Source organism: Pithys albifrons, chromosome 18 (genome assembly GCF_047495875.1).
Source record: "Pithys albifrons albifrons isolate INPA30051 chromosome 18, PitAlb_v1, whole genome shotgun sequence".
NCBI classification, from domain to species: Eukaryota; Metazoa; Chordata; class Aves; order Passeriformes; family Thamnophilidae; genus Pithys; species Pithys albifrons.
In genome coordinates this window covers 7986546-8012565 of record NC_092475.1, presented here as the reverse complement: position 1 = coordinate 8012565, position 26020 = coordinate 7986546, and the positions used below count along the sequence as shown (strand labels likewise).

The following is a 26020-nucleotide window of genomic DNA, read 5'->3' as shown; positions in this document are numbered from 1 at the left end:
ACAGATTAGTATGTCAATGTGCAGAGCAATTAAGTGCTATTCTGGTCCTACATGCTAAAGAAGTGCCCCAAAGGCCACTCCAATTCTTTCTCATCTAGGAATGTCCAAGAGGCAATTAGGTGTCAGCTCAGCTCCCCAGAGGTGTTAGGACAAGTGGGAAACCTCATTCCAACTGCTAATTTCTCCAACTGACAGAGATTATTATTCCATTACAAAAATACCCTTAAAAATTGTTAACATATTCCCTTAAAAACAATTTCACATGTGCCTCCACCCTACCTGATGCAATCACTGTGCTGGCCCACAGGGTGTTTTCGATGCTCAAACTTTCATTTACTGGAGGGTCACTGTCCTCCTACAAGGGGATAAAAAGAAACAAAATTGTCAGTAATACAGAAGAGCAGAGGATGACAAGAGTCACACAGAGGTGCTTGTCGAGGGACGCTGGGAGAGTCGGTAGAGAGATTCTTGACAGGATGGAGGATTTTCATAAACTCTGGTAAATCTCTGGGTTGAAAACATGATCACTTTGTTTCAGTGGGGATCTATTAAAACACCTTTGCCTGCTAGAGGTGCTGCTACAAATCAAAAATGAGAAGGATTTGTCAACAGTTCTTCAGGGAAATGTTCCTTCCCTTGGCTCATGTGGATTAACAGCATTTCTCCTGCTGCTGTAAGACCTCACAGAGAACCCCTCTGGGCAACACCTTCTAAAAAGCTCTCCCTGTCCCCTATTTGTAACAAAACCACTAGCCCTCTGAAAGCTCCCCAAGGGTATTGGATGAACTCTCAAAATTTTCATTATCCCACTGAGAGGAAAAACCCCAACAATGTATCTTCCAACAAGTCAAGAGAGAGATGTTTTTACTGGTGACACTTCTCAGTGGCTCTGAGTGCTGCTGCCCCCTGAAATGGGGGCAAACACAACCAAATTCACACAGCCTGAGGTAACTGAAGGCAAAATCCCAACTGACTCAGTATTGACTGCAATTCCTGACCTAGCTAAGACCCCCTGTCTTCTCACAATTAAAGGATTTTAATCCTACAGAGTCCATGGTGGTTCAGATTTCCTTCTGAACAGCCACAATGAATATGTAACTACCAACCTTTGTCCAAGCGTTCATGTCTAATACCTTCAGAATGAGGTCCTTAATCCCAAAGAGCCTATGACACTCTCTCCAAGGCAAAGTTTCCATTTTTATTTCACGGATTTTTTGAAGAAAGAAAAGAAAAACCAAAAAGAAATGGCAAGACAAACTTCACCATTTCTCCTGAGAAAGTCCGGTGCCCTGGCAGCATTCAGCAGGGTTGCCCAGCACACACTACAGATCTGATTTCAAGCATCTGTCACAGACTCACCCTTGTGAAGGTTCCCACGAAGTTGTGGATATCAATATTGGGCTCCTCTGCATACACATAGGAGCGGATTTGCAGCAGGTCCTAGAAAACAGACAAGTTTTGGCAGACAGACAACCACATTTTAATAATGTACAAATGATTCTCCCAGAATATCTGAGCAGGAGTTTCCTACCAAGTTAAGGCAATTACTAACTTTTGTTACTTACTGCAGCCCCAGTGTATAAGAGAACCCATCCCTGGTGTACCAGCTTCACTGAGGAGTATTTCTTGGGGTGATATCTGGGAGACTCCTGTGACATACATGTCTGTGCCCCATAAAAGAAATTTCAGCCTGAATAATCAGGGCAGCCTAAGATACTTAATACTTCATAGCAAAGAAGGTTTAGTCTTCCAAGCCAATCAAGGCACACCCTATCACTCAATATTTAGTTCAGTGTCAGTAGGACAGTTCTGGAGTGGTAAGAAGATAATGCCACTTCTGTACAGGGTTTTTGCTGTTGACTTCTACACAGGCATGAACCCTTCACTCCATGGAGAGAATGCCCTCCTTGAAAGGCTATGTATAAAATAAACTTCTTGCACTTTTTATAGATAGAACATTAATAACTCTGGTACTCTGATTTTCCCCTTATTTTCTTAAAAAACAAACCAACTTCACCAACAAACAGTACACAAATTGCTTTAGCCAGAGATTTAGGGAAACAGCATATTTAGTGGAGGTTTTATCCTTATTTTAGATCATACAGTAGAGGTTTCACGGTGACACCTCCTGTTTCATAAGGGTGGGCCATGAAAACTGAACAGTCTCAGAAGCCATTTCAGAGGGCAACAAGACCTGCGCTAAGTGACTGCAGTGGTGTCTGGAAAAGAACAAATAGAAGCATCCTACTATGAGCCATCTGAGGCTGCTGACCCCAGAGCCTACCTGCAGAGTTTGTGGTGAGAGTTGTGTGGCACAGGTAAGCTTCACCTTACCTGCCATTTTGCTCAGGAGGAGCTGGTTTACACTTGTATTTTTGGATGCCAAAGCTAATCTGCCACATGCCCTGAGCAGAAGGATGCTGCACTCACCCACTTCTCAGACCAGCCCGTGGCCTGAGGCACCCCAACATTTCCCAGGTGGAACATGCACAGGTTTCCCAAGCACAGTGTTTGCAGAGGAGCTTACAGAAGCAGTGGGCAGCCTCTGGGTGCACGTGACCGGCAGCCGCAGTTTCCAGTCCGTCTCGCCATCCAGCTGGTCGGTGCGAAGGAAGCAGGACCCTGTGGGTTTTCAACAGCACTCAGTGCTCTTCCCAGCTCTGTCTTAGGAACATCTACAGAGAACTCATGAACTGGCTTCATATCTGGGCTATTCATATCCTTATTTCTTTGGAAACAGTATCTGATTCCAAGTAACATTTATTAATAATGTAAGGATAATATTCCTGCATGACACATTCATTTCCTTCCACTAGTCCAGAACACAGTGAGACACTGCATTTTAAAGACATTTAGCATGTTCTCATTAGTCTTTATATTTTCTAATCCTTCTGATCAAACATTTCCTTATCCCACGCTTAACAAAACAAACCTGAACAGCAAGTAAAATGATTTACATCTAAAATGCAAACTGTTATGTAACCAGATCCTTGTACCCTGGATCCAACCCCCTACACTCTTTGATTAGCAAACAAAACCAGAGCATAAACATGCCCAAAAGTTGTGGGCCATAAAACTGCTTCAATTCTCTGTCTCCCTAAAATCTTACTATTATCTATTTCTTTCACATTTCCAAAAGATAACTTTCTCTAAACAGCCAGGGAGAGGTTAATGGCTATTTTGACAATTGGTTCCAGATGTTTACCATTCTTCTCCGATGTCCTCAGGAAGATCATGTCAGCAGGGACCCGCTGGTTCTGCAAGAGAAGAAAGGCCATTATTGTCCCCCGGCCCCGCGCGCGTGTGCAGCGCCTTGCACGGCCCCACCGCGGCAGCGAAGGGGACACGGGGGACAGAGGGGACTCCTTTGTCAACCTGAAGCTTGGGATTCAGTTTGCTTTGAATCCTAAACTCACTTCCCTGCAGAATTCCAAGTGCAGAACAATAACTGGTGCCAGCTCCCTCCCACTGGTCAGACCCAAGGGCTTGGTTTACAAAACGGCTGGTGAGTAATTCTGCAAGTATGAAGAAATCTTAAACTAATGCTGGTTTCCTTTCAAGGAGTCCCATGCTAGAAGAAAGGTTGTATCTGGAATCTACAGCTACTAATTTTCTCTTTTTGTACTGAATATTTTCATACTAATGGTTTTAAAGGTCATAGCTGCTTGCACAGAGTGTGTGGGAAAACCATAAAATCAGTGGATAAAACCCCCCACATATAAACTTGTATAAAGGGGGAAATATAGCTGTACTTACCAATACCTACAAACAGACCCCTGTGTCTCCCAACACTGTGCTTACACTCAAAGCAATGCTGGCTTTTTACAGGTATTTAACTTGTACCAAACAGTCAGAGAAAGGACAAGGAGGCTCTTTATCTTGCTACAGTGTAAGTAGAAAAATTAGGTTTTAGGTGCATGTCTATAGATTTGCTCTCATTTGTAAAGATGATGCTGTTATTGGCAGGGCAGGAGAACCCTAAAAAGTGACTATATACTGTAACTGGTGTTCAACACTTAACATTCTATCATAAAACAAGCATGTTCAAAATATCTCATTTCCTATGGTTTTGCAAAACAAGTGCTTTATGCAGAAAAGATGTATATAAAGGCAAACCTTTTCAACAATGATGAGGTCGCCAACTTGTATGTTAGAGCTCTTCACCTTCACAGTCCCTGCAAAGGAAAGACAGCAAAGTGTTAGAGCAGCAGGAGGACAGGTTTTATGGGTGCTCTGTGATGCTCCTCCTTCCCCTCCTTCCACTCTACTATTTTGGTGAGAAAGCGTGATGTTTCCATCACAAGAATTGGCCAACACTACCCTGTGAAGACTTCCCAAGGCCACTGCTCACATTCAGTAAAGCCTGGGGGGTTCTCAATCTGCAAGAAGGGCTGAAAGCTTCTTGTCTACCAGCTCCAGACCTCAGCCTTGGATGCAGAGACCCCCAGTGACAACTCTGAAACAACTCCTTCAACTCTTTTTTGTAGTGTTTAACCCATAAATTCAATATACTTTCAGTGTCAGGCAACAAATAGAGCAAGAAAAGGAAAATTACAGTAGGGAACCATCAACTCCAACTCCTTTCCTTAGGTAGCTGAAAATGTAAAGCTCCACTCTCAGGCCAAGACCTGGAAGCTGTAAGTACAATGGGTCCATATAAAAACCAGGCTCATTTCCGTCCCTGCTGCAGCTCCAGTATCTGGCTCAGCTCTACCACCTCCCTTCTGCCTCTCGATGGACCAGCCAGAACAAGCCCTCCAGAGAACAGGTCCTACAGAAAACATGTAAATATTTATTTCTGTGCAGCTGTCAAACATTTCCCAGTTGCTTTAAAACAGGGGATTAATTTAACAATTGGCCAGTAATTTCAAATCATTAGCCAGCTCTAGATTTGGCTTCTCAGACTAAGTAGTGATTTATAATCAGTTAATTTGAACGCTGCCTTACATGTCTGTTATATTTCAACAAAAGCCTCTTTAATCTGCAGTGATGTGAGTGGGAGTGGGGAGGCACATGGAGCTCACCCCAGTATGGACAACACTCCTACTGTACCTCAAAATTCAGGGGCTAAATGGCCAGATAGCAGCTCAGGGGGGACGGGGAAGGGGGAAGGGAGAAAGGGGGAATAGAAATTAGCACAAAGCACAAAGGTCACTGGGATTTTACTACTGGCAGTCCCTTCATTAGCATCCTTCTCAGGATATGCTTCAGTGTTTCTGCTCCAAATTAACAATGAAAGCCTTTCTGGGCTCCGGGCAGCCTGCAGCTCTGGTGACACACTGTGTGCTTAACAACGTGCTCCAGCACTGCTGCTAATAAATGCAGACTTCCTTACATGCTGTAATTATTCCTACAAATTATAAGCAGTCATGGCCCATTTCACAAATATCTCATAGGTCTTTCGTGGATTCTGCGGTTTGCCTTGTGAGGGTTTTTTAGTTTAAAAAGAAGGGAAAAAAAAAGGTAAACAGAGTGAATGCTGCGCTAAAGACATCTCTGCCGGGGCAGGAAGCAAACCGGGGATTAAGAGTCCATTACGCCGAGGCTTGAAAAGAAAAGCTGCACTCCAAGAGGATCAAAAAAAGCATCCCTGGCAGTCTTGTGTATGGGCTATACAAAGTTAGGTACTATGACACTAAAAGGGTCTGACAGATAACATCTCTTCCTCCCCTTTTAATACGGTTATTCACAAAACAACAAAAAGTGCTTTTGAATATTCTCCTGTGCAAAGGAAGGGGAAAAAAAGCCCCGTGTGCTCTCTCCACACAGCCTTAGCCATTCCTAAAACACTGTGCAAAAAAGCACTTGGAAGGAGAGCTGTATTTGTTTAACCATATTTTATGTATTCTCTTAAAGCACACAAGGGTTTATTTGGTGACTGTCAGTACAGAAAGCACTACCTGGAAGGTTCAGGAATGGAAACTTATATTTGTAATGCTTTCCTTAATGAGGTAAAAAAAATCGTGCTGCAAAAGAAAAATTAACGCCTAGACAAAGCTAAAATGTGATGATTTCCTATCATTAGGCACATGAAAGCCTTTTTGGATCATTATTCTGAAAACAGCATCATCTGCTTTAAAATTTTTCCAATATGAGCAAACCCAAAGCAGCTGCAGCAGATTTGTCTTGTTCAATAACCCTCCCAACCTCGGCTGTTTGAAAGTAAAACACAGAGAGGACCTTTCTAACCAACACACGTTTTTATAACTCCTGTATAAATGAGATGCCCTTTTTAGGGAGTTAATTCTGCTTTTCCAGCCATCCCTGGCCCCTCGTGGGTGACATCTCTGCAGTTGCACCACAATCCTGCTGAAAGGGCACAGGACCAGATGTTTCCTTTGACTCAGGGCTCCCATAAAGCAACTTACTCGAATTAGTTTTATTTTGATCTTGGGAATTCTGTAATTCCTTTTTCTTTCTGTGGGGGAAACTGCCACCTAAAACATCAGATGTTTTCTTCTGCATGTTTAAAACTAGCTAATGACACAATTGTTTCATTTCCCAGCATTGCTCTGCTAATAAAGTATTTTTGTAATTATAAATTGCTGGTTTCATAAATGGAACTAGAAGTGCTGCTTCTAAATCCAGACAAGTTTGTTTAGCATTTATATCAGTTTCAGTTTATGTTTTCTAAAGTTAATCAGAACACAAGTCAGTATTTAACACAATTTTTCACAGTAACTAGCCTTGATCTCTTATTAAAAAAACCTTGTTGTTAAAATTGAACTGATATTTGTTTCATTCTTTGCTGTGGCCTGATTTATTTTTTAAAAGACAAAATAATAATCATAATAAAATGCAAACAGTTTGTTACAAAGTGAGCTATGGCCCTTGAAATTATCACCAAATCTGCAGCATGATGGATGTACCATAAAACAGATTATTTAAAGTAATAAATATATCAGCCAGGAGAAGTGCCTTTTTTTGCACCATGCATGTACTTTAGATTTCACGACAGATCTGTAGATCTTCACTCCTTAGATCAAACCCCTTAATTTGGAATCAAAGATGAAGCCAGAGATTTATTAAAACAAGTTAAATGCATCCAAAAAAACCCCAAATGGGTTGTTTCGATGTGCCACACCAAACTTTTGGCTTCTGTAGCTTTGTGCTGCAGAGCAGGACTCAGAGGGTTTGGGAAAATATTGTTTTTATATGGCTGGTAAATGCCAATGATCTGTATCTTAAGGAGCGCCCCTCAGTAGGAGGTCTCTTCCCACTTTTCTGTGGAGTTTCTCTCTATTATGCAGTGTTACCCAGCAAGGGGGGGCTGCAGCAGAAGAAAAACAAACCAAGAATTTGCAAGCACAGTTCTAACTTTCTGTCAAGCAGAAAGTCAGCACACAGCCTTCTGAACACAAGGAGGCTTGTGGCTTTATGAATAGGGGACTGAAATCTGATTATTTTTTATTACAATCCAAACAACTGTCCTTTAAACAGAGAGCTTTCCACAAAAAAATGCATTCCAGGAGTCTGCTGGTTTGGGAACGTAAGTGGATCATATTGGTAAAAATATAAAGGAGGTTTAGGGTGGAGTTTTTTGTTGTTATGTAAAATAAGGGAACACAGAAAATACCCTACTGTCTACTCTAAGACATTAGTCCCTGGAATTCAGCAACTATATCCAAAATAAAATGTGATCCAAAGGGGATTCTTCCTTTTTCTCTACAAGGCAAGCACCAAAATCAATCTTAAGAAGCTTAACAAGAACAGTGCATGAAAAGTTTCACACACAGCAGCAAAGCTGCAAATCTAAATTGTGATTTCTGGATCAAAAAAATTTTGGAAACCCCCCCTGGGGACACACACATCAGGCTGGTGGGTGTGCAGGAGCTGTGCCTGGCTATGCTCCAGCCATGGATCTGCACAAGGAGCTGCACACAAAGGGACAAGGGGATCCTAGTCTGGGAATGCACCCAAATCTCTGCTTAGTTCTCTATTCTAAACTGTGTATAAGCACATGCTTAAATCTCCCTGGCTTCACTCAGACCTATATATTTACATCCGTGGGGTTGCAGTGGGAGGACAAGGCTGGAGATGGGAAAATCTACTCTCCAGTCACCTTAACTGCACCAGAGTGCAAATTCTCTGGAGAAATGAAAATCACTTGGAGAAAGCCACAGTGCTGCATTAGCTCCATTAGAGCCAACCTCCAGGGCAGTGCTCAGCCTTGAGCCTCCCTAATCTCCCTCCCCCAGACTCTGGCTTTAGAGGTGAAACTGCTGGGAAGTTTTAAAAAAAAATATATATAGCAACAGCTCAGAGAGCTTTTGTGCAGCAGCACCTTCTGAGTGCCCCTCTCAGTCCACGGCTGTGCCAGATCCTGTGCAACTCAACAGCAACAAGAAAAGAAACAGCCTGTGAACAGCCCAGGTCAAGTCCTACCTGTTGTCAGCTATGATGGAAATTAATCATTCAGATCGGCCATTCCCAACTTATTTTGGTATTTGCTGCTCCTACTTCTGACCTGATAAAGGGCTCCCTCAAACACTTGCCTCCTTTCTCTGACTGTATAATGGATGTGATAAACCAAACCCAAAACTTCCATCTGCCCAGCGATGGTGGCTTCAAGGTCTTTCCCTGCTCTCAGGTAATTCTCACAGGTGCTAAGGCTTTAGTCAGTGGAAAAGGACATGGTCAGGTCTCCTGAAACATTTAGTACTGAGATCCAGTGAGAGGTAGAAAAGTACTTTTCTCCCCATGAGAAAATCATAAGTAATTTTCTAGGTTTTTTCTACTCTAAACTATAGTGCTAGATAGTCTCTCTCTTATTTCTGCACCAAATTCCTGTCAAACAAAGTGGCTTAAGATTTTCAGCCAGTGGCCAGCTGCCAATCCTCCTTGGTTTCTTTGACAAAATTAGAAAAGTTAAAGGATGGGGGGGAGGGAAATCATTCAGGGGAAACGCAATAGCAATATGAAAAGAACTGAAGGAGAGGTCAGGCCCCTTATAGATCACTGAATAGAATCCAGAAGGCAACTCTTTTATATCTTTAAATAGATGTAGTACACCCCTCTTGGATGAGGCTTTTGTTGGTTGCCAAGCATTTTAAGTGTTGTAGTAAGAACACGTTATTAAAAGCGGATTTAATATTCAGAAACCCAAACTCCCCAGTTTGGAGTTGCCTCATAACTCTTGGCATGTGAAATATATACAGCCTTAAGCAATTTCTTTTAAAAAAGCAGCCTTAGTCTTAAAAGTGCAATTGTTGAAAGCAGCATACTTTCACTATACCTACTTCACTGCATCTTAGTTCAGGGATATAAACTTTTATAACAAAGAAACTGGAAATGAAAACAAAAAAGTTGATTAAATTCAGTTCACTCCCTTTCTAAACCAAAACCCTGGCCTCACCATCTCTGTCACATAAACAAAGTAACTCCAGAGTGAGCCAGCATTTGATTTTTCAAATGAGAATTTAAATGTCTTTGTTAGGTACTGCCCAGCTGTAAACAATGGCCAGAGCCAGGGATCAGACTCAGCTGAGCTACAGCCTGGGCTCACAAATGAGGGCTCCAAACTCCTCACAGTGGGAGGAAGAGGTAAAAGTGATGTAACAAAAAAACCCACAAGAGCTGATGCTGCCCATGCTGAGGAACTACAACAGTTGCTGCTGACAGAAACACACACATCTCACAGGCTTTTTTAGCAAAGGACTTACATGATCTAAGTCCCTGTCTGGTATTACCCAGAAAAAGAGCTCTGAAACTCAACCAGCGTTGCATGTTCAGTAAGAGATGAAACACGTCTGTGTCAAGCAAGTCACCTTAAATTTCACACGTGCACTCCAGGCTCTTCAGCACAGAGCACCTGCCCTTTGCTGTGCTCTGGGGTACCTGTGCTGAAAGGGTCCTCACCCTTCACCCTCATCTGTTGAATCTACCTCTGCATAACCATCTGACAATATCACAGAACTACATTTAATTCTTTTAGTACTTTTACAAATGATCTACCTATCTGGACCCTTTTTTAAGCATGCATTTGTGGTTTTCATTAAAAAATATGAATCAGTGGCTTATAGAAAATCCTTCTTACATCTTACTCTCTTACTGACAGGGTGAAACAAAAATAAACAAGACAACAAAAATCCCCAAACAACATGTCTCATCTACTACAGCTCTACTGTTTTCTTCCTGCTAAGCTGTTTGCCATAGTTGCTCCTCCCTCCCTGCATCCACACATTACTGAGCACTTCTGTCAAGTCACAGCTTCATAGGAAGGAAAACATCTTTCCCTTCTGGAAACATCCACCTCTAGTTTCATTTTCTTTGGTGACTCCAATCCATCAAGAAGGGACAATAATCAGGAAAGATGTTTTGGCCTACACTGGAGTTAGGAGCAATGAGGGTTTCAAAACATGCCATCAGCTGCTCTGGTGCTGCAATGAACTCCCAGCCCAGCGAGCAAGGCTCCTGAGTGGGTGAGCATTCCCCATGCCTCAGGTCACCAGGATGAAGCTCTGAACTTAGCTGAGCAATTATCATGTCCCTCCCCTTGCATTAACCCTGCATCTCTCTAGGAAACATATGGAGCATCTCTCCTACAAGGAAAGGCTGAGAGAATTGGGATTGTTCAGTCGGGAAAGCAGAAGGCTTCAGGCTTCCAGTGCCTGAAGGGGCCCACAAGAAAGATGAAGAGACTATTTACTAGGATCTGGAGGGACAGGACAAAGGGGAATGGCTTCAAACTGACACAGGGCAGGATTAGATGGGATATTGGTATGAACTTCTTCTCTGTGAGGGTGGGGAGGCCCTGACACAGGTTGCCCAGAGAAGCTGTGGCTGCCCCATCCCTAGAAGTGTTCAAGGCCAGGTTGGATGGGGCTTGGAGCAACCTGGGCTAGTGAAAGATGTGTGTGGGGGGGTGGAATTAAATGATATTAAAGGTCCTTCCAACCCATCCCATGATTATGAAACCCTCAGCAAATCCAGTCACCAGAACAGGCTGGCAAAGGAGCCATCCAGGAGAAGCCACCCAGACCCAGAGGGCTCTGCAGTGGCCACCACGTGCCCATCAGCCATCCCCACTGCCATGTCTGGGGCTGTGCCTGCCAGCAGGGCTGCCTGAGTGGCAGCAGGACACAAGGGGGCTGGAGCCAACGGGCTGACCTCTGGCTGTGAGCTTGCTGTAGATCTGCGAGTTCACTTCCTTGTCCCGCATGTAGCATCGGATCTCCTCGGCTGCCTCCCGGATCACTGTCACTGCCAGCACAAAGCCCTGAAAGGGGCATGGGGAGGGGGACACACAGGGGATGGAAAGGTCAGGAAAAATCACATCTGCCTCTAATAAGAGCAATATTTGTCACTGCCAATGCCAACAGTCTGCATTTCCTTGTTCCGCCTTATCTTCCTACATCATTACAGTGGTATGCGCTGCTGAGCACAACTGCCAATACCAAACTGACAGGAGCTGCTTAAAAAACTGTCATTGCCTAAAAATACGTAGTTGTTTCTCAGTTTTACCATGATGTACTTCCCACGGAAATCTGTGTAAAGTTTATCTGAAGAATGTAGATAACATATTTCGTCTCACTTCACAGGTGAGTAACTAAGACTGAGAAGGGTTACACAGGAGTCCAGTGTAAGGCAGGATCCCCTGAAAGTCAGTACTGCTGCCACCACAGCCATCAAAGTTAGCTCACATTGCTTTATTTTATATATTTATTTATATAGAAATCTATATAGAAATCTATATAACCCCCTTTTTATAGAGAGAGATACATAAACAGAGAATGCATGTGAATTCATGGTTATGTACACACACACTCAACCTACACAAATAAGCACTGTAAAGATATTAATTAACTACTCACGGTATAATTACACGTTTGCCTGATTAGGGTTTCAGTCATACTCTTCTGTGGATATGAGTAGTCATTTCATTTCCATTAGTCATGGAAATGACCACATCACATCCTTCACTGTATAAAAAAATAACTACATTAATTCTTTATTTATGTATTTATTTAAATCTATAGATACCTATGTTTAAACATTTAAGCAGTTGTGACATGACTGGCTCATGTAGCACACTTTAGAGATTTAAGCAGCCCATTCTATGCAACTATTCCTCTTTCTGATAGCATTGGAGTTCCTGCTTTAAAACTGATTATTATCAATTTCCATTGATCACAGGTAAAACACATGGTTAGCAAAAGAGAAGGGCTTTACAGGAAGGAAGGAGAGTCTGCACCTCGAGCAAGTGTGACTATGCCTGTAGATATTTATTTTTACATTTGGAAGGTTTGTGGGGCAGTGTTCCTCTCTTTTTTCATTTGTTTTCTTACAATATAGTTAAACTACGAAGCAGCCTCATGACCTATCCCAAGGCTGCAGGTCAAACTCCTGGGCAGGGGAGCATAATTTGCCATCACTGCACATGTGGCCACTCATTAAGGTCACTTTTGAAAGGTGCCCTTTGGTTTCTGGCTGAGTTGCCAGGCTGGTCTGGGCTCCTGGGAGTGTGGATGCCCCTGGGAGGGCACAGTGCCCCAGCAGACCCTGAACAGGCACTGCTGTGACCAACACACGTGGTACCAGGGAAAGAGATTTGCTCCAGCCTCTGTTTTCTCGTGTTCAAAGCTCTGTCCGTGCCTGTTAACACCCCACAGATGAACAAGTCAAGGGCAGAGTCCTCTCACATCACTGTGAAACCTCCACAAAATCAACCTTAAGGCTACAACAGGTGTCTATACCACAACACATATGGCAGAGGCCTGAAGAAGTAAGTTAACAACATGATTTAAGGTGCCAACTCACACCCCGCAGAAAAGGCAGCACAAGAAATCTTGTCAAACACTGAAACTTTCTTAAATAAATAAACCTTCAGTGACCTACCAGAGGAACCCAGTACGTGTAAAGTGCACCAAGCCTCATCTCAACCACGAACTGAGAGCAGGCCAAAAGCAAGAAATAGAGGTTGAAGAAGTATTTGAACTGGTTAAATAACACCTAAAAAATAGAAAAAAAAAGAGGAGGGAGAAGATTAATGGAGTTCAGATGTTATGCATATTAAACTAGCCACTGGAAACATTTTTGCATGCTCTTCCAGTGACTAAATGCTCACTTGGGCAGTATTAGAGTAGTCCTGGACACTCAGGACAGATCTATGTCTGCCCTAAGGCAGACTTTGCAAAAAGCCTACTAAACCCAACCCAAACATTATTTTCTCCAGATCCAGGTTCTGCACCTGTCTACTGTAAAACTTCTGAAAATGGGGAAAACGCTGAGGTGGGATGATGAAAAGTAATGTGATTCATGCTTACCCCAGGGAGAAATGTAAAAAAGTTGTATTTCTGATTGTTGATCACATTGCGAGGGTATCTCTGCTCTCTCTTCTCTGGGTGGCCAAGCCAAACAGTGCGAGGCCTTGGGTCTCTCCTCCCACAGCATCTTAAGCAATCACAGCACCTACAGAAGGAACATTCATTAGTTAACTCATTAATTTTTAACATGCTTCTCTGAGTGACACACATTCACCCAAGACCTTTTCTTTGCACAGGTGGGACCCCACCTGCCACCAGCTCCAGGCACTTCACAGGACCTTCAGCCTGGCACTAAGGCCACCAAATACTCTGTGCTCACATGAATTTTAGTGAAAAAAACCTAACAGTGCTCAATGTTAAAACTCTTATTGGGACAAGGAATCAAACAGAGCCTCAATCCCTTCAAGGAAGGTGCAAAGATGAATCAGAAACCCCTCTCATACCTTGAAAAAACCTCAGTTCAAAATCGCAGCACTGTGGCCTCCCACGCCCCAGTGGGGTTGTTTTCCTGTTGTCACTGCTTCTTCCTGAAAGCCAATCTCTTCCCAATCCCCCTTGTTCCTTTACAAACAGACCTATTGAATTTCATTGACATTTGGGAAAGTCTGCATAGGCCAGAGGGATAATCAAAAGCTTCAGAGCTCTTACAAACATCTTTCCAGAAAGCACAACAAAGATCTGTACTTGAACAAGCATTCTGCCACAAAAGTTCTCTTAACTGCACAGCTCACTAAGAAATAATGATTCAAGGAAGTACACCAGGTGTTCATCTCTTGAAGTCCCTGTCTTGCCAAAAGATGTGTGCAGCACAATCCTCACAGTTCCCAACTCACCACACAGAAGGTGGTTTCCTACAAAGAACCCTGTTTTTTAATGTTTTATGCCCTGCTGGATGCAAATAGAAAGAAGTGTTATCAGTCAAGTTAGTTCCCTCAGTACAGAAGGGGAGTAAAAATCAACTTTGCTTCCAGAAATAAAGAGGTGTCACCATGTGATCCAGTGCTCCATGAGCACTCACAGACATTAACTTCACAAGCCTGACTTGAAAGATAATTTCTCACAAGCTTTTAAAACTAGATAAAAGGATTTTTGCATAATCAAATTATTTGCCATTATTCTGTTTCATGAAGAGTGACAAATGAGCCCTGAAAAGGTGGATTTTCTCTCATCTGTACTCAAGCACAACCTAAGCCCTGAGTGTAGAAATGCCACCCAAACACAGGAAAGGTGGTTGCCTTGCTCAAAGAAGCCTTGAGACTGAAACGCTGACGAGACAGCAGAGCATTACACAGCAACACATGTTGGCACTGAAGAAACATGAAACCACAAGCTTTGTGATGGTGCCCAACAGTCCCCTCCAGCTGATGTCAAACCCTCCACTCCAAAACCAGAGGGAACATCAGGTCCCCCAGTTTCAATAATGCTCCTACTGGTGTCACCTCCATCAGCAAACACTGCCCATGTACAGCTCAGCTTTACCAACACCACTGCACTCTCAGCTCTGACTTGCATTTGCTGAAGAAAAGAAAATTAGGAGAGTGCAGGAAAACCAGAGAAATAAACACAGTGGGCAAGGAGAACCATTCCAACCCTGACAGCAGGAATATCTAAATCAAATTACTGGAATCAAATAATTGGAGATGTTTTAATATTCAGGTATATACAAGAGGCATCTGATTTCCTACAGACTTGAAGCATCGCTGTCATTTCTGCTTTTTCCTGTACAGGAATATTACCTGTTATTCTGAATTTGTTATGTTTCTAAGCCAATGGACTTTCATGTTTGACTATCCCCAAGGTAGTACCATACAAACAGAATTAACATAAGTACCCCAAATGTAACTCACTTCAAAAAGTTATGTTTGTCCTCAGTGCTTGAAACTCAATTTTTTTCAACTCTACCAACTATTTTTGCTTGTTAAGAGAAACTAACTAGCAGTTCTTTTTTCCCTACACATTTGTGAACACTCACATCTGAAAGGTAGTTTGTTACCAGCATGAGACAAAGAGCAAAGTTAGTGTTTTATTAGCTTGATATCTTTTAACTGCAGTTTTCCTTTGTGTTTGCAGGTGAGGACCTAAGACAAATACTCACTGGCATCCCAAATATATTTTAATGGAAAATAGTGGAAATTGTGGTATTTGGATCACAACAGGAAAGAGATATACTCTATAGAAAATTTTAAAAAGAAAGAAAAAGGGAAGGGAAAAGTGTTTTTCCTTCTTTTACAATGGAGAAAAGTCTCCCAAAAAGAGGCTTTGCCCAGGGGAGCAAATCTGGTGTCCACACACCCCATTTCACCACAATGTGCTTTGCATTTACAGAGTCAGTCTGTCCTTGTAATCAGAGATCTGAAACCAGTTACTTTTGTTTATTTTTTAGGTTGGGCCTGTTATAGGGATTGTACTCAAGAGCAAAAGTACCCACACACCTATATCACAATATTTACAATAGAATAAGGAAGGCTCAAACAAGGCACTACTGTCAATTTAATGTAATCTTTACTTGTGCTGGGAATATTTTCTATGAAGTAAAATTCACCCACATGCTCCAAATATCTGAGCACATCTTCAAACCAACACCTGTGTCTCCAAAGCAGAGTTTGAGACATTTTAATAAATTCAGTGACTATCAGTGTTTCCTTCATTGGTATAAAAGAAAAAGGCAAACAAACCCCACAAAGTTATCAAAATGTTTTACCTTAAGAAGTGTGCTCTGCCCAGCTGTTTACATACAATTACACTGCTCTTAGTATTTTGTTCCTGAAATTCCTAGGAGCTCTCTATGAAGGCCAACATCTAGCATTGCAAAATGGCCTACACTTGTGTGGTTCCAAATGAGAGAGCACCCCCCAAAACTGAGAGCACTTACAAAGGCAGGGAAGTAAAAGGCAACTGCACAAAAGTGAAATTGCCCAAAATTTGATTTCTTCAATCAAAGTCATGACCTCTCATTGCATTCCCACACAACATAATCATTGCTATAAGAACTTTAATTTACAAATGCTATGTTACTATAAGGTTTAAGAAACAACCTAAAAATAATGCAGCTTCAAGTGAAAATATGAAAGGGCATGGGAGAATCAGCTGTGCAAAAATGATGTTTGTGAAATTCCTGCCCAGCTCAAGTCACAGTTTTTTCAATGTCCTGAATTACAGGGAAAGCAAACTGAAAACCTAATTAATAAAAACCAAAGTCCAACCAGTGAGGACAATACTACAACCAGCACTCCCAGAGTTTGCAACGCTTACTGGGGAGGTTCAGCAGTGCTCAGGAATCCCATCCCATCCCATCAGGGGCTGGGAGCCTCCTCCAGAGCCACAGCCCCAGCCAGGAACCCGAGCAACAGTGCCTGGATGTCCTGACAGCCACCAAATGCTGACTTTCACTCCCCAGTCCTTCGAAGAATTTTTGTTAGGAGGGCACTTGCTCAGCCCCAGCACTGGCATTTAACTCTCACCTATTCCATTACCTTGTTTTTCCCTCCTATGCTTTGCTGGGTGGGCACAAGGCAGAAAACTACCTCCAAACCTGGGCCAGATTAATGTTATCTCACACACTCATTGCTCAAGTGCCAGCCCATGGCTTGCTGAAATAAGATAGAAAATGAACTTTTGGTAAAAACACAGATAATTCTCAAGCACAGAACCAGGTATTCATTCTTACAGGCAGGTATTTATCACTCCTTCCAAAGATATTCACTTGCCGTATTTTTTATATTTTTTTAAACTTTTCAATGATGTGTTAAATTTTACTGGGGAAGAAAAGATTAATAAGCTCCTTAGTTCTGCTTTAAAATCTTCTGCATGATATCTGTGATCCTTAAAAAGCGCTTTGCAAAAAAAGGAGCTGCTGCACTGGCAGGTCATGTTTTCACATACTAAGGGCATGTGCAGGCAGGACACTCCCACTGCCTGGGCCCTCTGTCTCACCCTGATGATGTTGCAATATGAGCAAACACCAATGCACACACTTACTGCTAAATACCAGCACGGGAGACCCACACGCTGGGGGGACAAGACACAACTCATACTGAGAGCAAAAGGGAAAGAAGCAGCAGAAAGATGGGTGGTGAACCTAATAAGGACCATTCCAGACATTTGTCTTTTCCCCTTCTCCTCTTAAAATGGAATAATTTTAACCTCAAAACCCCCCACCATTCTGACAAATCCATTTACTTGGATACCAGAATTAAAGTACTCCAAACACATAGAAATATGTTTTCAGATTAGCCTTGTTCCCATTAAATAAAAAGTCCTTTTTCCAGTTAACTTACTTGTTCCTCCCTGAAATAATTTTACAGGTATTGTGTAGTTCTGTGAACTCCTGTTTCTTTGGATACCCCTGTTTTTAAGTATCAAGCTTAGAAACCCAGATGATGAGGGAAGGGGCTGTTCAGGCTATCACATTATTCCACAGTTTTCTGCTCAGGGCAAGGGCAGCGTCAAGGGAGGAAGTTTCTGGCAGAGAACTATTTGCATTATTAGGAATAATAAAACACTTTTCATCAGGAAAACCAAAGGCAACATCCTTGAAAGAGAAAAACTGTCTGGAAAAACAGCTGAAAGTTTACACTGCTGCTTAGAAGTGCTGATAAAATTAATACATATTTTCCAGGAATAGGAATCATAGAGTTACAGAAATGTGAGCAGTTCTCTATAAAAGTTTAGGCATGAATAGACATTCCTAAACATTTCTCCTTCTCCATTTTGCAAGTGAAGCATTGAACAACAGTTACTGCAAGAATCCCTGAAGTATAACAAACTAGCAAGTCAGAATGAACCACAAACTTTCAAGAATTATCACCTTACAGAAAGACCATAAAAAAATAAATGAAGACATCTTATATGGGGCAGTTTATACAGCACTGTGCTATTCACATTTTAAATCATAACTTGGCAAAAATCAAGAAGAAACAAGTTCAGAAATCCCCAAATAGAGTCACAACCACTCTAAAGCATCTTGTTGGATCTGAACTGTATCTGAAACTTTGAGGCCTATAAATGATGTGTTCCTTAATCTGCACAGGGATCTAAATGAACAGGAGGTGCTGAAGAACAGGTCTGCTCTGTACTTCACTTGGGATTATCTTGCTTACAAAAATGCATTCTTAGTGATGATGTAGAAGCAGTAATATGACAGACTGACTGCCAGATGAACAGCCATTACCAGGAATCATTTTTTATTTACAAAAGCATCATGTTTGATGAAGAAGCATTTGAAGACCAAGTGAAAAATGCTTGCATAAGCATTTTTCATGCAAAACAAACCTAGTGGGAAGAAAGTGTCACATTTATCTAATATGGGAGTAGTATTTGTCAAATTAATGCTGAAGTTCATTGACATATTTAGTCATGTCTAAAACAGGGGCATTTCTCACATTATGTTTCTACGACCCTCATGGGCTGTGCTAGTAAGTCCTTGGCACCTTTAATATACAAACCAACCTCCCACATGACATTATTTCCAAAGCATATAACAAATTTTTCATGGATAAAGAAAGTACCACCACCCGTACTCTTTATGCCCCTTCACATGACACATTCCACGTGAAACATTCTGAATATTCCCATCTCAGACCATGCCCTGGCACAGCTGCTGTGGCTCAGGAAGGGGCCAGGAGAACTGCTATTCCTGCAGCCCACCCCTGCCATCCAACAAAAGAGCTCAGCTTTGGGAAAGCAGCCCAGCTCTGCACACGCCAAGGCACACCCACGTGGCAGGCAGATGGAGGGCAGGAGCTCCCATCTCTCTGTTGACTTTGAAATGGAATTTGCCATTTTAAATAGAGCCAGAGTACAGAGGCATGTACAATGGAATGGCTTCGTGAAGCATTACTGTAAAGCTCCTCCTTCCCTGTCTCATTCCTCATCCTTCCCCCCACGTTTCTGGATCAAGGCCTTGACCGTAGCAGCAGCATGAGCCCAGCAGTTTGCTGGTTTCAAAAAAAGCCTTGCAGGGTTGTGGACTGAGACCATGAGCTATTTAGGGAAAAACTTGTGTCATGTGCTGAACAGAGCACCTGGAGTACTTTTGGAACTTGTGGCTCTCTTCCCAGCAGAACTTGGCCCCTGGGAAGCTCAGGCTCACTTACCCTCCCACCAACAGTCCCCCTGCAGTTCATGCCACCCTTCCCTCCTAACTGGCACACAGCTCAAGTGGTTTCCAGAGAGCTGCAGAGCATTTGGGAGAACATGGCTGAATTCAAGGCACACAGCTGCAGAACTTAGAGCTTAGCCTTTGACTGAAGCAAGGGAGAGCCACATAAAGTTCTGCCAGGAACAGATAACCACTGCTCCCACTTGGTTCATTAAGCACATGGCTTCTCCCTGACACAGACTGCAGCCATCTAAGCCATCACTCATCTCTGCAAAGCTACCAAGTGAGTTCCTTCCTGATTTCTCTCCAAAGTATGTGAGAGGCTGAGGGTAATGAAAGCCTTGCTGGATGACACCTGCCCTACATGGGAATTAGGCATTTGTCATTTTTATGTTAATAGAAACAAAGATGTCTATGAAGTCACTCAGTACATGACCAGAAATTTGCTCCCCACTCCAGAAGACCACAGGGACAAAAATCTGTCTGAGAATTTGCCACTCCTGGTAGCAGGAATCCCCACAGTAGAAACCAGTTAGGGCTATGCTAAGGTGAAGCCTTACAAGACTTGCTTATCCCCAAGTTTTCAGATATAGCAAGGAACATAACTTTTGTTTGTTTTTTCCTCAGAGGGAACAGAAAAAGGGAGGTCCAGATTATTGCTTAGGATTCCCAGGACTCTGCTCTGGATGTAACACCAGGGATCCTTCCACTGGCTGATTTCTTCTTTGGTTTATACTATTGGTTTGGTTTTGCCTGACTTGGATGCTTTCTTATCCACCCTATTTTTTGACCAAACTACTCACAGACCACAGGCTACTCATCAGTCAAACAAGTTCCATCCCCAACAGTTACCACACCAAAAAAACCCCACCAAATCCAAGTTATTTCAACTGCTATGGAGAAAAATCCTAGGCAATCTTCCTCCACATGCTGCCAGAATTTTTTGCTAACAGTGGAAATCCTCTCTGTGACTGCTAATCAGGTAGAATCCAACAAACCATAGCTTAGGTTAGATGAGGGCAACTTCTGTTAGACAGTACTAATCACATCATAACACCCAGGAGGGTCCTGGTGGAGATTAGAGAACTTTAGGAAAAGAAATCATTCAAGAAAAGTTGAGAAATTTCTTAGGCCTTCACCTCTGCCCAATCCCTTCAATCACGTCACCACATTTAATGCCATGGTGGCTGCACCTTGTGGTACTTGCTCGGTGATGCATGTGACACAGGCACTGGGGAATTACTTGCTGCATCACACACTCCTCCAGCTCATGGCACTACTACATCAGGTGCCAGAAACAATGCTGACAGCAAGAATTAATTCTAATACTGAATAAACTATGTAGAACAATTTCAATTACAGGAATCTGAATGAAAACGATCAACCCAAACCATAACAAACAAGAAAAATGTAAATATTTCCCCTTGTTCTAACAGTGAAGATTTCCTCAGATATTTTGGTTTATTTTCCTAATACCACTCACCGTGTTTTAAAAAACAAATCATCCAGGAACAAATGAAATGCTGCAATAGCTGACAGCCAGGTAACGTGGATACCCCGTACATCCCACTGCGTGCAAGCCAACCTGTCTGCGTGGTGGTGCAATTTCATAACGAAATACTATTAAAAGACCATTTTTCTTATTTAACTTCCTGCACGGGAATACCAGTATAAATATATATACATTTATATCCTCTAGGAACGCAGCCCACACTCGGGATATTGCAACATGGCACACCAAGGATACTGTATTGCTGTAGCTGATACAGTGAATCGGAGCTTCCAGCCGGGGCCTTTGTTACACATCCACACACATCATTTATGTCCAAGGCCGGGGGATCTCCAGCCCCGCGGAGGGGTGGCAGCGGGGATGGATGACAAGCAGGGGCCGGGCAGGGCGGGTGCTTTGCCCGCGGGCGGTGCAGGCCGGCACGCTCCGTCCCCCCGCGAGGGGCTGCCCAGCGCTGTCCCCGTCCCCGCAGCCCCGGCCAGCGCCGCCCCGCACCATCCCTGCCCTCCGCCCGGGCGTGCCAGGCAATGGCGTCAGGAGCAACCTGTCAGCACCCGCCTGCCTCCCCCTTCCTCCTCCTCCTCCTCCCGGGGCTCGCCCCGTGGCCGTCCCTGCGCATCCCGCAGCGGCTCCCGGGGGTCGTGCGGCCCGCCTCGCAGCCCCCGCGCGGTGCTTGCCGTGCTCACCCGCCGCGGTGCTTGCTGTCCATGCGCTTCTTCTGGCGCACGGGCTGCAGCGGGATGTTGTCGGTCATGGCCGCGGTGCGGGGCGGAGCGGGGCGGGCGGGACGCGCTCCCAGCAGCGCCGAGCCGGGCCCGCCGTCTGGCGGTAACGCCGAGGGGCCGCGGCCGCCGCCCAGCACGCAGAGCAGAGCAGAGCAGAGCCGCGCCCGCCCCGCCTGCCCGCTCCGCCCCCCGGGCCGGGCACCGGCGTGCGGGGCTCTGCCTGCGGGTACCGCCTGCGGATTCCTCCTGCCCCGGTCCGCGACTGTCCCTCCGCCAGCCTGCCCCGGACAGCACAGCCCGGTTCAGCCCCGCGGGATCGGGTCCGCTCTGCCCTAGTCCGGGCAGCCCCGCCCTGCCCTGCCTCGCCTTGCCTTTCCCAGCCCTGCCCCTCCCTCCCCTCGTCCGGCACCTGCTCTGCCCTAACCCCGCACCTGGGCCGCCCGCCCCATCCTGCCCCGTTCCCTCGGGGCCCGCGCATCCCATCTCCGTATCTCACCGTCTCTCGGGTCTCAGCCCTTCCGCACCGGCCCCGCTGCCCACCTGTCCAAGTCCCTCCGCGCCTGCGGCCTCTTCTCCTTCGCTCCAGGTGGAAGTCCCGAGCCACATCCCGTGTGTCCTCAGCCTCCTGCAGCCAGCGCGGAGCTCCGGGCTTGGTCTGCCCTTCTTTATGCCATCCCTCCACTCATGTCACAAGACTGTCCTTTATGGTGCTGCTCTTCCTTACACCCTTCTTGCATCTCTTTACATTCATGGTGATTAATCATTATTAAATATTATACAAATCAGATTCAAAAAAGCCCTGAGGTACCGAAGCTGGAATATGTGCTTTGTATTTTATCAGACAGAGGTCCTAGATGTCACTGTGGTCTTCTCTTCATGTTCCTGTCCCAGCAAAACTCTATCCTATGTGTCTTCCATCTTCTTCATCCACTCTTGCTTCATTCCAGCTCTTCTACCTCTCCTACATTTTACTCCTGCCATCTCCATATCTTCATGTTCTTCTTTGACATAAACAAGAAATCGAAAGAATTCTTTAGGCACTGCACACATGCCCATATCCAACCCATGTACCTTCTGTGCTGTGGACATTACTCTTCTTCCAAACATGAAAACCGAAATTCCTACCAGCAAAGACATATTTCATAAGGCAGATGAGAAACTGGTACTGCAGTGGTCCTGGCCAAATGAATTACACTCTCCTAGTGATACTATCATGAAAAAAATTGGTCAATACAAATATTCATATAACACATCCTTCTTACAATGTGGAATGCTAAAGTATATCTAGAAAACCACAGACAGGGAAATCTAACAGGTTAATGGTATCTGCTCAGCCACCAGAACTGTGTCAGTGGAGAAAACGACCCAGTGACTGAAAAAATGTCAGCAACAAAACCAAAGAAAAAAATGCTTCCAATTGTGTAACCAGTGAGGCGATGGCCCTGTGTCACAGTGTCACAGCTGCTCGGTGGGTACCAGCCCCCACCCCTTGCAAATCACTTCCTCACATTCCCCTAGGATGCTTCTCTGTCTTTGTGGCTGTGCTCTCCAGCAGCTCTGCAAAAGGGCTGGTTTTACAGAAAACATCTGCCTGGGAGAGCTTCTCGATTTATTTATTTCCTCCAGTCAAATCCCATTAGGAGGTGGATGCTGAGCACAGCCTGGGAACAGCCAGGCAGCACTAGTGAGAGTCCTGCAGTCTGAGAGAGCACAGGTTTGGATCCAAGGCTTCTTCAGGTGGATTTGCCTCGAGGGAAACCACAACGTGGGTGTCAGACCTTCTCTGAAGCCCTGCCTGCAGCCGCTGTGAGTGTGGCTGTTGCAGGTGCTTTGGCCAGAGGCTCCAGACCTGTGAGCACCACCTGCCCAAAGTTGCTCCCACCACCTGCACAGCCACGGCAGGGAGGGCAGAAACATGCCAGGGGTTGGCATTTGTGCCAGAGAAACTTCTTTCTGTTTGAACCCCCCAAATTTACCCTGCTCAATCTTTACAGATGAAGGAAATGCCCAGCACAGGTTAAGATCAGATGAAATATCAGACCTGCACATCCAGCTCAGCATCTTACACTGCAGTCACCAAAAAATCTGAACCTCTCATTAGTGCAGGGGCAGCTTCTTTCTCATCCTTTTCCAAACTGTCTGCAAAGTCCTTCATTTACCAAATAACATCAAGGCTCTTCAGAACTAAAACACCCCCCTAATCACAATGAGCAACAGCAAGGGATGAGTGGGTAAGCCCATGTGTAAATTCAAAATCACCCTTTTTTTTTAATTCTTACTAAAAAGTAGCATATACCAAACTGACTGGGCTTTTTTAAGATGGGGGTGTTTGCACATATCTTAAAATGAGCTCAAGGTGATCTTAAATGCAGATAATAGTAGTTCCCCAGTGAAAAATGAAGACTATTAGAAAAAGAACTCAAGATAATATATATAAAAAAGGAAAAGAGGAGCAAAGAACACTGAGTCACATCAGAGTTTCTGGGCAGCATTTTTCTCTCCTGCTCTCACTGTGCTTTAGCTCAGGTTCCACTACAGATTACACTCACACAAAAACAGCAATTGGCATTTAACTTTTCCTTACAGTTGAAGCAGAGTCATCCTGGAATTTTGTAATATTTCAGCAACATAATGAAGAGGTACACCAGTTTCAGGCACCAGGACTGAGACTGTTTGGGCAGGTATTTTCAATGTCATCCTAACTAGAGCTGTCTTATTACAAAACTGTTTGTAGAACTGGCTTTTAGGTTGTATTTTAATTAAATAATACCACATTTTAATTTCTTATTTCTCAATCTACTGTTCTTATCCCATCATGGGGGCAACTGAAGTAGAAAGAGAAATCCCTTCTCCTCCCACAAACATGTCAGCGCATGGAACTCATTTGCTCTATTTTTTCTCATATTCAACATCTGAAATATTTTTTCATATGAAAAGATATGATTATAGAATTCACTGCAAATTATGATTTAATAAAGGGAGCAACTGTAGAACCTAAATGGGACATTGTACTTGACCCAAACTAGTCACATCATTGCCACAAAACCACAGACCTGATGCTGTACCTGGCTGAAATACTAATCTTAGCCTCCAGTCTTGATTAAAATAAAACTTATCTAAGTAAGTCCACTTTCATTTGTTTTGAGGTGAAAATAGCACTGGACTCAAAAATATCCATCATTCGTTTAAGCACCACATTTTGGCCCTTGATAACTTTGTGATCAGACAGGAATTAATGACATCTCTCCTTTACATGGAGCAGCCAAATTTCCTCCACGTCATTTCTGCATGGCCCAACTCCAACATCCAAGAACGTGGGAGGAGAAACAAGTGGCTGACTCAATCCCAGGAATCCTGGAAGAGGAGCAAAGGGAGCCACTGCAGCCTGCAGAGCAACTCCCACAGCATCTGAGGAGCCAAACAAATTTTCCAAGTCTCTTATGGGTACTCTGACTTTCTGCCTTTTATTGAAACACTTTTAATTTTTAGTTAGAAAATAACTCTGCAGGATCCAGACTAGGCTGTAGCCCACTCCTTGATGTGTTTCTGCCATAACATTAGCTTTGCTGAAAAAGATTTCACTTGTGATCTCACCACTCCCAGCAGGTACGAGCTCTCCTGGTTTCCAAGCCTTTGATTTTCCTTTGCCTGTTGTGAAGGAATGCCCAAGGGGAAACCATCAGCCTCAGTCTGGGAAGTTAGATTTGTTAAATCAAGTGAAATAAAAGCTATTTTGGTTTTTCTGATGCCACTGGCTTGTTCTGATGCTCTATTTTTGCAAGCACATAACTTGAGGATCACAAAGGAGCCCTGCTAGCTGCAGAATTCATACTGCATCACTGTTAATTAAAAGCAGCTCATTTATTTTCCATCATTTTTAATCATTATCTGTGTTTTGGGTTTTTTCTCCCAGGACTTGTTTTCCCCTAGATGATTAAATTAACAGCACAGCAAGCAGTTTTATATCCTTCCTTGCTCCCTCCCCATCATCACAAAGTGATTTGTCTTAGAACTAGTTCTGGGCCACTTGGCCTCCTCTGAGGTTGTCCTGTAGGGAGAGTTCATCAGAAGCTGTCAGTGCTGTAAATTCCATTTCATCACTGCACGTTGTAAATCCCATTTCAAACCCTGAAACTGTTTATTGGCAAGTGAAGGTTGAGCTCCCGTTTTTTTACGTGAGGGGTTGTACAAAACTACCAGGTTGCTGGGATGATTTGATCTCTTTTCCCAGAGCAGGCAGCACAAGCACAGTTGCTTTGCCAGTTCTGTGTTTATATTCTATGCACTGAATAGTCTTGAGTCTCTCGTGGTCTGACATTCAAGCTCACAAAGACAAGTGGAAGCTCAGCCTGGCAAAGCACAGCCTATGGACACAAAGGGTGTGTCTAAGTCAAACTAGAAACTTCTGTGTCCATCAGCC

At 43.8% G+C, this 26020-nt stretch overlaps 1 protein-coding gene across 1 annotated transcript in view; it reads right to left on the bottom strand.

The window, feature by feature from the left end:
* ATP9A (ATPase phospholipid transporting 9A (putative)) overlaps window positions 1-21940 on the bottom strand; it is a 55879-nt gene extending 33939 nt beyond the window's left edge. The window contains exons 1-9 of the mRNA XM_071572579.1: window positions 21562-21940; window positions 13266-13410; window positions 12838-12951; window positions 11110-11218; window positions 4117-4175; window positions 3206-3257; window positions 2528-2622; window positions 1360-1440; window positions 280-355 (exon numbers count right to left, since the gene is read on the bottom strand). Of these exons, the coding sequence (XP_071428680.1) occupies window positions 280-355; window positions 1360-1440; window positions 2528-2622; window positions 3206-3257; window positions 4117-4175; window positions 11110-11218; window positions 12838-12951; window positions 13266-13410; window positions 21562-21629 (799 nt within the window). The 5' untranslated portion in view covers window positions 21630-21940. The remainder of the gene's footprint in view (window positions 1-279; window positions 356-1359; window positions 1441-2527; window positions 2623-3205; window positions 3258-4116; window positions 4176-11109; window positions 11219-12837; window positions 12952-13265; window positions 13411-21561) is intronic.
* Window positions 21941-26020: the final 4080 nt, after the last annotated feature.